The 14,791-nt window shown below is 40.8% G+C and overlaps 1 protein-coding gene across 1 annotated transcript in view; it reads left to right on the forward strand.

The window, feature by feature from the left end:
• TFAP2B (transcription factor AP-2 beta) overlaps positions 1-14,563 on the forward strand; it is a 32,460-nt gene extending 17,897 nt beyond the window's left edge. The window contains 4 exon segments of the mRNA XM_043999311.1: positions 901-1,120; positions 2,973-3,091; positions 5,505-5,646; positions 9,570-14,563. Coding sequence (XP_043855246.1) covers positions 901-1,120; positions 2,973-3,091; positions 5,505-5,646; positions 9,570-9,870 — 782 coding nt within the window. The 3' untranslated portion in view covers positions 9,871-14,563.
• Positions 14,564-14,791: the final 228 nt, after the last annotated feature.

Below are 14,791 nucleotides of genomic sequence, written 5' to 3' on the forward strand. Positions count from 1 at the left end.
TCTCTTCCTTTATTTTCCCCATTACTTTTTACCAAACTTGCTTAGAAAGCATGAAAATAAAATAGGGTTTTGAAAACAGCCTGGAGAGGTGGGATGCACCTTAGTTGCAAGGGCAAATAACTGTCAGGTTGTACTAACTTATGCATAAACTATACCTAGACTATGATTTTTTATCAATTTCTTGCCCAAATGAAGCAACCTTGGGAAGACTGCCCCCTAACAACATAAAAAAAGAAAGTGATTGGCTGATTGGAGCACCTGTTGTAAATCCTAACTCCTCAAAATAATTATGAGCTAGTTAGTTAAAGTTGTAAACATCATTCATGTTTTAGCTTAGAATTTAAATCCTTTATATTTGTTTCTAGAGTTGCCTTTTTTATCCCTACCTTAAAGAATCTTTAAAGTTCTTTTTTTTTTACCCAAACCTAAATCCCCAACTAAGCTTTGTTAAAAGGATGCTTGTGTCCTGAGTCTATGGGACCCATAGTCACAGTCCCTTCTTTCTCTATTCCAGTTTAGGCTGTAGAAAAGAATAAGTGAATTGGCTCCAAATGGGAAATCTCTGGAAGAGAATTAGTCCATCCTTTTAATTTCACTCTCATGGAAAGATGAGACTGTTTCTTTAATAAATAAGATCATAGTGTAGGTGAAATTAGCAGAATCAATGCAAAAATAATACCTTACTCTATTTGGATTTTGGTGACTTTTCTGTAGAGTTTTGCCTGTCCATTTCATGTTTACCTTTTAGTGCCAAAACAACAAACAAGACTACAGTTTTCTGCTTCCTTCACCTATTTTGCTAGAGGAAGGGGAAGGGTGGGGGAATGACACACTATCACAAAGAAATAGTGTTCAATTTCTTGGCCGTTTTTATTATGTGCTTTATTATTTTTTCCCCAGTTCCGGTTCCTCCTAAATCTGTGACTTCTCTGATGATGAATAAAGATGGCTTCCTGGGAGGGATGTCGGTTAATACAGGAGAGGTGTTTTGTTCAGTTCCTGGTCGTTTGTCCCTGCTCAGTTCAACCTCAAAGTACAAAGTGACCGTGGGGGAAGTTCAAAGACGACTGTCCCCTCCTGAATGCCTGAACGCTTCTCTCCTTGGTGGAGTCCTGAGAAGGTAAAACTCCTCAGCAGCCAATGTGTTTTCCCGACCCGCACCTCCCCTCGTGCCATTACCCTACAGAAGAAATTTGCAGAAAATCTGTTATTTTTGCTTAGGGTTGGGAAGGGTAGCACGGAAGGCAAAGATTAAGTGATGTCTTCTGGAAACATGTAAATGAATTCTAGGTACCAAGGGCTGGTGTACCCAAGGCAAGCACGTGCTCAGGCACCCAAACACGCGCGCGGACACACAGACACACACAAACATACGCATGCACACGCGAGCGCACACGTACACGCGCGCGGGGACACGGTATAGAACAACGAAGTGGTCTCAAAGTTAAGCAACTAGACCACAAAATTGCAAGTGTCTCTCTCTGGCTCTGTCTTTCTGTGTCTCTGTGTCTGTCTCTCCTCCTCCTCCTCCTCCTCCTCCTCCTCCTCTTCTCTCTCACCACTTTCTCTCACCTCCCTCCCTCCCTCCCTCTCTCTCTCTCTCTCTCTCTCTCTCTCTCTCTCTCTCTCTCTCTCTCTCTCTCTCTCTCTCACACACACACACACACACACACACACACACTGGTTTTTGGTCTCTGTATTTCTTGTTCTGTCCTCTCTACCAAGATCCTGCACAACACCCTAAAAGTTTCTAACCTTTCACCCATGACTCGACCGCGTGACTCAAGGTCCTTCCACCTCCCCGTCCCCGCCCCCCGCAAAAAAAAGTTAACTGTTTCTTTCTATAAGTTACTTCTTCCTGGCGTCCTTTGGGCGACTTCCTACTTATAAAGAAGTGGAACAAGCTCTAGGATCACCACTGAAAATCGGGTGCAGAGATATCGTTTAACTCAAGTTTCCAAGAATCCTAAGGGGGACTGCTCACACATCTATTGTCCCTCAGTAGTGACAAATGAAACTTTTTTCCTCTGGTGGCTTATTTCACAGTCAGCTCATCAGAGATCCTCTTTGACGAAATACTTAAAAGTCTTCCACTAAGAAGACTTGGGTGCAAAGGAGGATCTGTCAATCTCGTGATTTTCTGTGGGTTTTCTGTGTATAATGAAGAGAAGAGAGAAGAATTGGGTAGATTTGGTTTGTTACGGCCCTCTCTCAATGCGTAGGCACAGTGCCATGGTCTTCCGATTGGTGATTGCTTTCTTGTTCCTTTTACTGTCAGTTCTCTGACTCAAGTATAATGGGAACATGGAGATCTCTCCAGCAAATGAGTTTAGGACTTCCTTGAAAAGTTTTAGTTTTCCATGCAGTCATCCACCCAACCAACATATATGCATGCATGCATAACATGTATGTGTATAGATAGATGTAATAAACCTGCCACTTACTGTCCTCATCCCCTAGTAAACCTGCCTCTTCTCCAGTTACTATAGCAAATTCACTACCTTATCTAGATGGCACATCTCCTTTTCTTCCTTCACAGAGGAATGGGACTTTATAAGGAAAGAGAATGGGCAGGTAGGTAGTAAAGGCTAGCTAACTCTGCCTTAAAAACTGTATTTCTGGCTTCAGCAACTTATCTAAAGGAAAATAACTGTGTCTGTCTGTCTTTGTGTGGGTGCAAGTCTTACCTTCTCTGGACTTAAATTATTACCTACACACTAGTGATTCCCATCTGGCATCATTTGTTCTCCGGAGATAAAAGAAAACTACTCAATTTTTTAAATGTCCTGTATTGCAGAAATTAAGCAAACCTCAGCAAACTATCAGCAAACAACCAAAAGGAAAGGGGAAAAAAATGTGCTAACCTCAAGTTAAAACCTCTTCAAGCTCCAGTGGTCTTTAGATTGCTAAATCTAAACTTTGTTTCAGGAACACTCTGAGGTTAATCAGAATGTTAATTCTTGCAATTTCAGAGCCAAATCGAAAAATGGGGGGAGATCTTTGCGAGAAAGGCTAGAAAAAATCGGTTTGAATTTACCCGCGGGCAGGCGCAAAGCCGCAAATGTCACTTTACTCACCTCCCTGGTGGAAGGTAAGCAGAGAATTGCAGTTCATTTTGCAGTTTGGCTGATCTTAACTATTTCGGTTGTAGGCTGACATTTTATATGATTCGTGATTAACTGGTAATCATTGTTTTTTTTGTGTGTGTGCCTCTATAAGTCAAGCATCAGATTAGATGAGACTGCAAAGATATTTAACTAATGGCCGAGAGGGTGCTGGCAGTTTTTCATAGAAGCGACTGAAAGTTTACTCTTCGACTAAAATAATTGGAGAAGTTAGATCTGAAAGAGACGTCGGAGGTTTACCAGTTCTTTCTCCTATACCATGAAGGAATCTTATCTACAATATGTAACCCCTGCTTGATGCAGCTACCGTGCAGCCTTCGGGAGCACACCTGAGCATTTGGAGGAAAACAAAACAAAACTTATTATGTACTTATAAAATAGAAAGTTTAAGAATCGTGTCACTGCTGTTGTCGTTGCACATGCAGATGACATTGAGCCCATTACTTCTGAAGTATAACTTAATCAGATTCTTGATTCCTTTTGCCTCCAGAATAAAAATGTAGAAGGGGCCAATAATACTCTATGAGGAACTAGCCTATGCTTATTCATTTGCCATAATTATATGCATTCTAATTTATTCCTTAATTTGGCGTAGCCTGCTTTTGTAGTGCTTGTGCTTGTGGTGAGCTCATGTAGACAATAAGACTGTCTACACAGTTCAAAAGGAGTGGAGTAAATATAAAATTCAATCTATGAACAGAAAATGGATAGATAGGCAATCCATTCAAGTGGTCCTAAGAGGAAGCAGTTGTGGAGTCTGATACATGCTTTATTATATAGACTTTGCAATTGCAAGGTAATAAGCTTGATGAACCTTAAATTGTTCCTTGTGGATTCAGTCTCATTACTTTATAGTCCTACCAATTTGGGGGTTTGGATGAATGCAATAAAATGGATATTTTGGTTATTATGACATTTTATCTTAAATAATTAAGAACAATTCACAGAGATGATTTAAACAGCCTTATATTTTAACATCTCATTGGAAGTGCCATCCCATTACCTGTGACAAAGGCTGCATCTGGACAATTGTCAGGGTATTTCTGAACCTATCTCCATAATACTTTGGATTCTGAATAAGCAAGATATTTCATTTAAGTTCAGGCACGATTTAGTACATCCACTGTTGAAAAACAGAAAGGAAGGAGGGAGAGAGGGAAAGAGGAGGGAGGAAGGGAGGGAAGGAAGGAAGGAAGGAAGGAAGGAAGGAAGGAAGGAAGGAAGGAAGGAAGGAAGGAAGGAAGGAAGGAAGGAAGGAAGGGAGGGAGGGAGGAAGGAAAGAAGGAAGGGAGGAAGGGAGGAAGGGAGGGAGGGAGGGAGGATGGAAGAAAAGATCGATTTATCATTTAGAAGTGAAGTTCCCAGTGGGGAGGAACCGGAAGTCGTTTGAACTACCACCACTTACTTAGCAGTTCTCAAATTGATTAATCTGTTAGTCTATTATGGAAACTCCCTTTAATAGTCTCTTTAAGTGACGTTTAAAAGTAAGTCACTCTCGTTCAAAATAATGTGGTTGTGGAATTATTAGATATATCTGCTTTGCATGTTCTGAATCTTCCCCCAGAGCACCTGGGGCGGTGCTTTAAAGTGGGTTTTTGTTTTTTTTTTTTGTTTTTTTTTAATGCTTTATTCTAGAGGGGCTGCGACAAAAGCTGTTGGAATACCCCTAGAGTCTTAGTTTTCTCCAGCTGCTAGTCTTCTTCTGGTGGCAGAAAGTACATCAGTAGGAGTGTGATGATACAAACCTCTGGAGGGTAGAAACCTGAAACCTGACTAGCGGGGGAAGTGACAATTAGAATTAAATTTGGAATAATTATTTCTTTCATGTATGTATGTATGTATGTATGTATGTATGTATGTATGTATGTATGATCTTTGGCCGCCTGAGCTTTTTCCAGTGTGGTGAAAGGATGAGGAATGTAGTGACACTTGGATTTTTAAAAGGGGGATTGGTGATGCTTCGAAAACAGGGAGGAAAGGGGACTGAAGAAACAAGGGGGAGAGTCTGGTTGGGCAGTCAGGCTTTTTAGCTCTCTTGTAGAGGTAGCTTCCGAATATAACTCGTTACTTCCTTAAGACAGAACTTGGGATACCAGGCACCCTGAAACTGACTATTTAGACAAGACCAGGTTCAAATTCAGGCTGAAAAGACGTTCAGAAGGTCGTATTGGGATGGGGGCGGGTAGAAACACTTCTTTCCCCTTTGCTTTGAGAAAAGAGGTGCCATCCTTTCATTAGTTCCTGTTTTTAAAACCTCAGCTAGCCCCCTCCATCCCCTGTCCCTACAGAGTGGGGAGAGGAAGTGGCTGATCTCTGCTAATCTTCTTGGGCACGTCTAGGATCCCATGTTCATCGTGGCCTCCATGGTTGTCTTTTCAGGAGAAGCTGTTCATTTAGCTCGGGATTTTGGGTACATTTGCGAAACTGAATTTCCCGCCAAAGCTGTTTCGGAATATCTAAACCGGCAGCACACCGATCCCAGTGATCTGCACTCCCGAAAGAATATGCTCCTGGCTACAAAGTGAGTGTCACTGTTCTCCAGTCTTCTCTGGTTGCAGCCTCCTACCCTTCAGCCTTTTTAGCTGAAGCATTAGGGGGCCTCGAGATTCTGCCTTTTTGACCCGCTTAATCTCAGAGCAGTCAGTGAGGGGATTTTCTCCCGGAAAACTCTCTCTAGTTCCACTCCTTTGTATGTAAGCCTTGTGTGGCACTGTTGTATTTCTGTTTCTCTGGCATGCTGGTCTGAAGATGGGACAAGGTGAAAATGAATAATGGTACCCATGGGATCTATTTTTCTTCCCTCTTTTCTGTCCTTCCTTCCTTCTTTCCTTCTTTCCTTCTTTCCTTCCTTCCTTCCTTCCTTCCTTCCTTCCTTCCTTCCTTCCTTCCTTCCTTCCTTCCTTCCTTCCTTCCTTCCTTCCTTCCTTCCTTCCTTCCTTCCCTCCCTAACTGTATAGATATGGAAAAGAGACTTGTCCTCCATGGGCCTGGTGGTGGTGGTGATAATATCATGGATCAAGAGCTGGAAGGGAATTCAGCCTTCAGATAGCCCAGCCTTCTTATTTGATAGATAAAGAAACTGAGGTCCCTAGTGGATAAGTGACTTGCTCAATGTTATAGAGTACAAAAAAGAGACATATCTATATCTATAGTACCTACTTTAAAGTGTTGTAGTAAGATAATATCTAGAAAGTGTTTTGCAAACTTTTAAGCACTGTATGGGCTGTTTTACTAACATTCTTTCCCTCTCTCCAGTCCCTCTTTCCTTCCTTCTCCTCCTTCTTTATATCTCTTCTCATTTTCTCCCTCCCTCCCTCCTTCCTTCCTTCCTTCTTTTCCTTCCTTCCTTCCTTCTTTCCCAACCTCTCTCCTTTTCAATGTATATATTTGGGTTGGATATATGTCTGAGATTGACTTTGAGCACCCTAAATTTGTCTTCAACATCACTGGGGTTTTAAGACTGAATCTGTCCTTCCTTGTATCCCAGGTCTTCCTTAGATTTCTATATATGTATTTCTGTATGCCTTTTTATCTGTGGTTCTCTCTATGCCACATTGTAATATACAAAGAAGCATGTATGGATACATGCATGATGTGTATATAAGATATGCATGTGTATCTATGTGTACACCCATCTATAATCACCATGTTTCCAACGTTACTGTTTGTCATCTTCCACAGACTTGTAAAATTTACTACAACTCCAGAGGGGAAAATAGTAAATCTATTGCTAAATTTAGGTCTATAGCTCATTTGAACTTTTACAGTGGGTTTTCTATTTATTTGATTTACTCCTGTCTTTGGCTTCTGTGTCATATTGTTTGGTGTTTTATGGTCGGCTTAGGCCTTCAGTGGTGCAGCTCTGCATGTTCTCGCACGTTTATCTTGCAGGCACGGCCCAAACAGCGATCATTTATTTAGTGCTCTAGGACGAGGCTTGCTCCGTTGACAGCGTAATTTAAAGAAATATATGGAAGGCTGAAAAATCATTTGCTCAAATTTGTCCAGATGTTTTCTAGACGTGATTTGAATTTGATTGCCCCTTTCCGCAGGGTCAAAAGATATTAATGTCCCAGAACTTTAATTGCTTACAGACCCTGGTTTGGGCTTTGAAGATTTAAAATGTTTGACTCTACCATTTGTTCTTCCAAATTCAAAGTTTCCTTTTTGGCACTTTGGTAATGTAAAAGAACTCAAGGAAAGACTGTAACCATTCCCCCCATCAAAGCTTGTCAGGGATTCCCCACAACTTGGGCTAGTTTTGCCTCTGAAGGGCCAATCACCTATGAAATTGTAGACATCTTCCTCATTCTCTTTACCAAATTACACTTTCCTTGTTTCACTAGGGGAAGGGACTTCCATTTTTTGGAATCCTAAGACTATGGACCTCTTGAATTGGATGCTTTGTAGGAAAGGAAAAAGGTCCTGGGAGATAAGAAAAGGTGTCAACATCGAAAAAGGAAATGGATGTTAGGAAACTGTGAAATACATTATTTTTTGAACGCAGTAAAAATGATGTTTTCAATGGCATCATTTGAAACAGAGTGGGATCCTTGGACTCTCTCAAACTCTTTTCTTTTTTTCCTCTTTTTTCTGGCAAAGCCAAGAGAACCAAACCTGAGGGGGCTGCCTTGATTTCTCTTTTCATGTAGCATTTTTGTGCTAATGATCTTCCTGACCCCTTGGTGGTAGTGGTGGTAAGATATCTTAGATTTCATCCTGTGCTATTTCTTACTCACAGCTATTGGAGAAAAGGCCTCTGAAGACTGGGGTAAATGGAAGGAGAAAGGGGAAGAAGGAGAGTGCTAATGCATTTTCTCCTTCTTCAAAGTAAGGGGGAAAGACCCCAAAGGCAAATGCTTTTTTCCTGGTCTGCCACCCTGAAGGGACAGATGTATAGTAGAAACATTATAAAGGCAAAGGCCATATTGCATTTTATCATCTTCTTTCTGAAATCTGCACTGGGTCTCTCTTTCCTGCCCAATGTAAGTGAAGGTGTTAATTTAAGTCTACAAAGTCTGCTAAGATTTGAGGTTCTGATACAGAAGATAGGCCTTCTTATCCCCACTGAACCCTCAGAATTCTTTATAATCAAATGGGGCATTTCCCTTTGAATTTTTTTTAAAGAGAAGACATTTGTTTCTCCTAAAGGGATGGCATCTCTGGAATTCTTTGCCCTTGCCCAACCAATCAAAACAAAGTGTTTTTTTTTCTTACTTTCTTTTCTTTTAACCTTCAGGGTATAGTGTAAGATGTACTTTTTAGGGTGACATCCTAGTGGATATGGATTGTTGTTTCATTTTTTCCTATTATAGGGGGAACTAAAACCAAAGCAATCCATAAATAGCTATGCATACAATAATTCCAAGCTGGATGTTTTCTCCTAATCACATATTTTGAGTGTTATTCTTTTTATATCCACTTATTCCCCACTTGTTCTCCTAACCTTCCATTGTTCAGGTTTAAAACTACCATTATAATCTATTTCCCCATGAAGACCCAATTAGTACCTAAATTATAAACAATATAAAAAAATCTTTTAAAAATATAGTATCCTCCCCTTTCCCACTTTCTCCAAATAAACTTTTTAAAATGTCATCAGCATTCCTTACTGTTCTCCTGGCATAAACAGTGACTGGCCTGAGGCAAGCCAGCACCTTGGCAATTTGTAGAGTTGCAGTAAGTTATATTATGCCTCAGTCAAACTTGTGAATGAAGGACTAAGTGCTTAAGTCATTTGCCTTTGATGGGAAGGTGGTTAGAGAAGGAAAAAAGCTTGGGGAAAGTGGCCTTGGAAAGAAAGAAATCAGGCATGAACTCAAAGGGAATCTCACTTTCTAGGAACAGTGGGAAAGAATGGGATTTTGGAAAAAGGAGGACCAGATTGCAACTCAGTTCTGCCATTTACCATGAACTTGAACTTGTCACACTCTTTTGCAGTCTCAGTTTCTTCATTTATAAAATGAGGGGCTTGGATTATATATCCTTAAAGCTTGTTTCTAGTGATGTTTTTGCGTGTGCTACATTTTTTTAATCTTGAAAATAATCTCAGGGTGATAAGCAGCTGTCCAGAGGGGGAGCCCATAGAGGCAAGAAACAGAAAACCAAAAACTACAGAGAGAAATAATAGAAGAAAAGTAAAACAGCTTCAAAATGATCTCTATTTCAGGCAAGAGATTTCCACTTCTATACTGTCTCTTTCAACCTCAGCTGCTCCAAAGCAATTGGAAAGAGAAACAATAGAATCATCTAAGTTGCCTTTATCATGACTAAAAGTGTCTCTGGGTTTATTTTAGTGGGGTTGTTGTTGTTGTGTGTGTTTTTGTTGTGTTTTTGTTTGTTTTTTTTTTGTTTTTGTTTTAGTTTTTGACCACAACGAGGATGAGGGGAGGAAGATGTTGATGGAAAGTATCATTTTTGCTGTTCTCATTCCTCCCCATGTAGGCAACTGTGTAAAGAATTTACAGACCTGCTCGCCCAGGACAGGACACCTATTGGAAACAGTAGGCCCAGCCCCATTTTGGAACCTGGGATTCAGAGCTGCTTGACCCACTTCAGCCTCATCACCCACGGCTTTGGGGCTCCAGCTATCTGCGCTGCCCTCACAGCACTGCAGAACTACCTGACAGAGGCTCTCAAAGGCATGGACAAGATGTTTTTGAACAACAGCACCACTAACAGGCACACATCTGGGGAAGGACCAGGTAGTAAAACTGGAGACAAGGAGGAAAAACACAGAAAATGAATTTTTTAAAAAAAAAAGGAAAAGGGAAATCTTTTAAATAAAAAGAGAAACATTTTAATTTTAGCTTTAAAATATTGGATTGGCTTTGGAAGAATTATATTAGATAGAGCACACACACAAACAAAAGTTAACAAAAAAGAAAAGGAAAGAAAAATAACTTTTTAAAAATCAGAGGCGCACAACGGAGCAGCAATACTGGTTTTCGGTGTCTATTCAAGATACACTTGGAGACAACCTCTCGGATTTTCCGCATCGGTTCTTTCGATCTTAGTAATGCTGATAATAATAAAAAAATCTGATTTTTTTCTTTGGAAAAATAAACATAAGACAAAACATGAGAAAACAGTAACTTATTGGAAGAAAATCGGATAAACATTGGTGGTGTCAGTGCTTTGAAATCTGGTTGGCTGAGACGCACGAACTGTTTTAGACAATTCTTTCCCTTTCTCCTCCCTTCGAACTTTCCCCTTCCCTCAGTTCCAATCCATTCTCTAGTTTTCTCTGTCCCTTCTTCCCTATCTCCATTATGAAAATCTCCTGGGATGAAATGATTGTATCTGGGATTTAGGCATTGTGTTTAAAACCTTTCATTTTCATTTGACGTTTCGTTTTTAAGTCACTGGTACCATTTCCCCCTCCCATAGCTTTGATGATTAGTGTTAGCAAGAGTAGGGAAGGTGGAGGTTGATGGGGCGGGGAAGGGAAGGGTCGACCGTGCTAGAGGAGGTCTCTACGATCTTTGGCAGGAGCTAGGGAAAGAGCCTGGGAATCTGGAAAATAAGGACCATTAAGCTGTATTAGTGATCTGCTTCAGCTTCCTCATTTCCTTAAAGAAGTGTTTCTATTTCCCAGCAATGCCAGCGTCTGCACAAGAACCTCTCATTTGTTCTGATATGTGTGTGAGGTACTGGTTTTCAGAATTGTAGTAAAACAAAACAAAACAAAACAAAAATACGAATAAGTTAATTAGTATGTATTCCTTCGAAGGGGTATGTACCATTTCATTCTCTTCTGTTTTCCAAAGCTGTGCCCGCATGGTTTATGAGCTTCTTCAAAGAGGACTTGGGCTTTCTACACAATCTATAAGGTACAGAGACAAGCAAAGTTCTGATACTTTTTTAATCAAAGCCGGTGTTTCAGGATTCTGCAGGTGCACTTCTTTAAAGAAGCTCAAAGGGAATAATTTAGGAAGCACCCGATATAGAGGTGGAAACAGCTGTCAAAATGGTTGTTGCTAACAGTGACCCGAGCCCTGGGATTCTATGTATAGAGACCAAATCAAGGGGGGGGGGGGGAGAGGAGGGTCTACAGGAAATTGGGGAAAGGTGAGAAGGGGAGGGGAGCCCAGTATTCTTGGCATAATCTTCCTTTTAGTAGATTCCACTTCTCTAGAGGAAATTGCTGAGATGGTCTGGGATTCTTGGGTTTTTTTGGGGGGGTTGTTTGTTTCCCCCACGAAAAGCAGTAAGAGGGGGGAAGCAGGCACTCGTGTCTCTGCATTACTTGGCTATATTACAGGATGCTTTATGAATGAGGGTCTTTTTTTTCCCAGGCATGCACTTGTTTTGGCATATAGATGGTAAAATAATGCAAAGTGAAAGGAGATGCGTTTCAGCTTTGATTTTTACCGTCTGGATACATTTTGACTATTCCCAGTAGGTAGAGTTTTATGCATTTAAGATCTCTCACTTATGGCAAAACAACTACTTTCTCTGTCTTATTTCGAGAATTATCTTGAAATAAGATATAGAATCCAGGCACACCCAAAAAGCAGAGTGAAGAAAATGCCCCTGGGGGGTGTCTCAGAATTCAGTGTAAACACACACTCGCACTTTCCTAAGCAAGGCCAAGGAGAACATCCTCGTGCAATTTTATTATTTTATTATGCACCACCCCCCTCCCTCCATCTTCCTTCTCCACCTTCCAACATTCCTCTAAGATAAAAATCCAGATGTTAACGGCCTTGAGGTTTGGGCTTCTGAATAATTACAGTAGGTCGCATGCACATTAATGTTGAGTTACTTCCTCAGACACCCTTGCGCTGCTCTCCTCCACTTCCCATGCAGAATCCCTCAGCTAGGTGCCTCTCAAGCAGCCAAAGCTGGCATCTCCATAGGATGCAAAATGATTGGCATTTTCATTTCACGGGGGTGGCTGGCTTCAAGGACATTTCCTCCTGGTTTTCCTCAGCCTTTCAGAACTAAACTTAATGGGTTTTCTTTTTAAAAAAGAAAAAGAAAAACAGAGATGCACTGGAGATGTTCCACTCAGTAGGCCCATGACGCTTGTATCTTGAGGAGAATGCCAATGCTCTAGGATGGGCGTTATAAAGCATATGGAGCTCCAGCCTTATTATTCCAGGAGCTAAGAAGCATCTTTGGTCAGATAGCGACGGCAAGCTAAAGCAGATGTGTTCTGATTACTCTTAGCCCGGATAAACTGCACTGAAAAACCATCATCTCCTTTCCTTGCAGGACAACCTGTCCCACGTGCGTGACGTGAGGGAAACGTAATGGACACGCATTGCACTTACTGTCCAGTACTGCCCTTTGAAAGCGTGTCTCCGATTCTGGCCGGGTTCTGTTGAGGAAATAGAATCAGGTCGAGCTCGGCCTCCCCACTCTCAGACTCACCCCAAGGGCTAAACCGGACTGAAAATCCAAATCTCTCTCAACTAGGTAACAGCCCGAAAAAACATTACAGGTTATCAGAGGGAGTACAGCTCCTGGGTCCTTTTGAGTCCCGTATGGACAAGATGTCCACCTTAGGAGCATCCTCCGTAGGGTCTAATTTGGATATATTGAGGGAGGGGTAGATCATGTGGTCTCGTTTCCCCTCAACTCTCTCCGCTCCCCCAAACAAAAACAAAAAGAGATCAGTGAGCTTTTATGTCAAAGCGGATATTTAAAAGCCCACTCGATGGTCTATTGCTGTCATATTTGTGTGTCCCCTACCTCCAATCATTCCTTTGACCTCTGACAAGCTCCAGAAGGCTTCTTCCATCCACCCCTATTCAGGGGAACCCAGATGTCCATCCCCCTCCATCCCCACCCCTTTTACTTAGACACACTTCTTGCTGGCCAGGCAGCTCCGACGTTTATCTGATAATTGAGTTATTAGAAGATTTGGTTTCCGTGGACCCATAAATCAATAAACAATAGGATTAACGCTAAAGTTTGACTTTTAACTCAGGGGAAAAGTTTAAGGCAAGCCCCTTTTAACCTTGTTTTCAAACCAAACAGGTGGGTTCACGGAGAGGTTTTTTTCCCCTTTCTTCTCCTTTCTGTTTTTTAAACACAATCACTCAGCATGGGCACCTCCTACAATTATTTCCTATGGTTTTCTCGCTTTTCCCTCCCCCCAAGTTAGAAACTTAACCTAAATTAGAAGAAGACTAGGGGCATCAAAGTGAAAAAACTCGCCTCGGAAAGTTCTTTGGGACTATAGTTAGTATTCTTGGGCTCTAGCCAATAATGCGACAAGTCTTTATGGAGGACCTACTATGGATGTACCAGGCACTATGCGGGCGCCCCTGATCAATGACTTCAACCCCAGATTGCTACTTTTAAAAAGCATCCTTCTTCTAAGCCTCCTAACCTTTTCCTTCTACTGTATCCTTTCCTCCCTCTTCGGCGCCACCCCACTCGCCACCTTCCAGTTCACCACCTCTGCCCTAGAAAACCCCTCTTTTCCTTTCTGGTCTCCAACTCCCCAATTTCCTTATATCCACAGAAAGAACCTATGCAGGATTTTTGGACACCTTGTTTTATTTATTTTTCTTAAGAAACAGATTTATCTCCACCAGTTAGGTCACATACTCTACAGTCTTGGTGGAATGAGAAAGGAAAGTCTGAATTTACCTAGGTACGGTTGACTCCCTTATAGAAGTCTCAGAAAAAAGGGCAGTGCGTTCTTAACCATAATTTTTTGGTGAATTTCATCACATCAGATACTTTGTAAATTTCAATGTATTATGTGAAAAGAAAATATACTAAAACAAAATCTGATGTTCCTCCATAGCCTAAATAACGTTTTCCCTCGTGTGCCAATGTATGCTAAACTATCTGAAAATAAAAAGACAGACAAAAATAATAAAATTCTTTTTTAAAAGGGTGAAATGAATACCATCCGTCTTTATATGCCAAAATATACTCCTTTCTTGGATTTGTCTTATTCACTAAGAATCTGACCACACTCGAGAAATATCAGTTTACTGAATCTTCATGAGAAGAAACCTGGAAGGGTAACGATGTTAAGTTTGTATATATTTATTTATGCTTAATTTAATGGGAATGTGTAAATATGGCGAGCAAGTAGTTTGGGATTATTTATCTGTGAATCTATACCTCTGTGAATGGGTGGAAAAAACCGCTTGACTCTAGATAGTATCCTATCTGAATTTTTCTGTTCTTTATAGACAAGCTGTTACGGTAATGGGTAGAAATTGGTTTATTGTCCAGTGTTGATCTGATTTACATAAATAAAAAAAGATTGTTGTGTTTTGGTTGTGTTTTTATCTTCAGTTTCTTGAATGTGGGTACTGCTTCGTTCTGCAGACAGATAAAGTATAGCTAAGAAGTTTTTTGCTGTTTCTTTTCCCTCCCATAGTATGGGGATTGGAAAACACAGGAAATGTTTTCGTTACAAATACAATAAATATTGCTTCTCGGAAATACTGGCACTTTTTTGTCTGACTAGGAAGTAATAATTTTTTTATTCCAAATTGATACCCTTCTCTCCTATTTCTAAGCAGATTTACAATAAAATTCATATTAACTATATCTTTTGGTTTATTTTTGCCTTGTGAAGAATGAGGTGTCAAATCCGTTCCTCATGTCGTCATTAAGAAGTGGGATCTTTTCCCTAAATAAAGTTCCCCACCCATAAGGGCTGAACCTTTGGGTTACTTTTCCCTGAGTGG

The sequence above is a fragment of the Dromiciops gliroides genome, chromosome 4, assembly GCF_019393635.1.
Source record: "Dromiciops gliroides isolate mDroGli1 chromosome 4, mDroGli1.pri, whole genome shotgun sequence".
Classification (NCBI taxonomy): domain Eukaryota; kingdom Metazoa; phylum Chordata; class Mammalia; order Microbiotheria; family Microbiotheriidae; genus Dromiciops; species Dromiciops gliroides.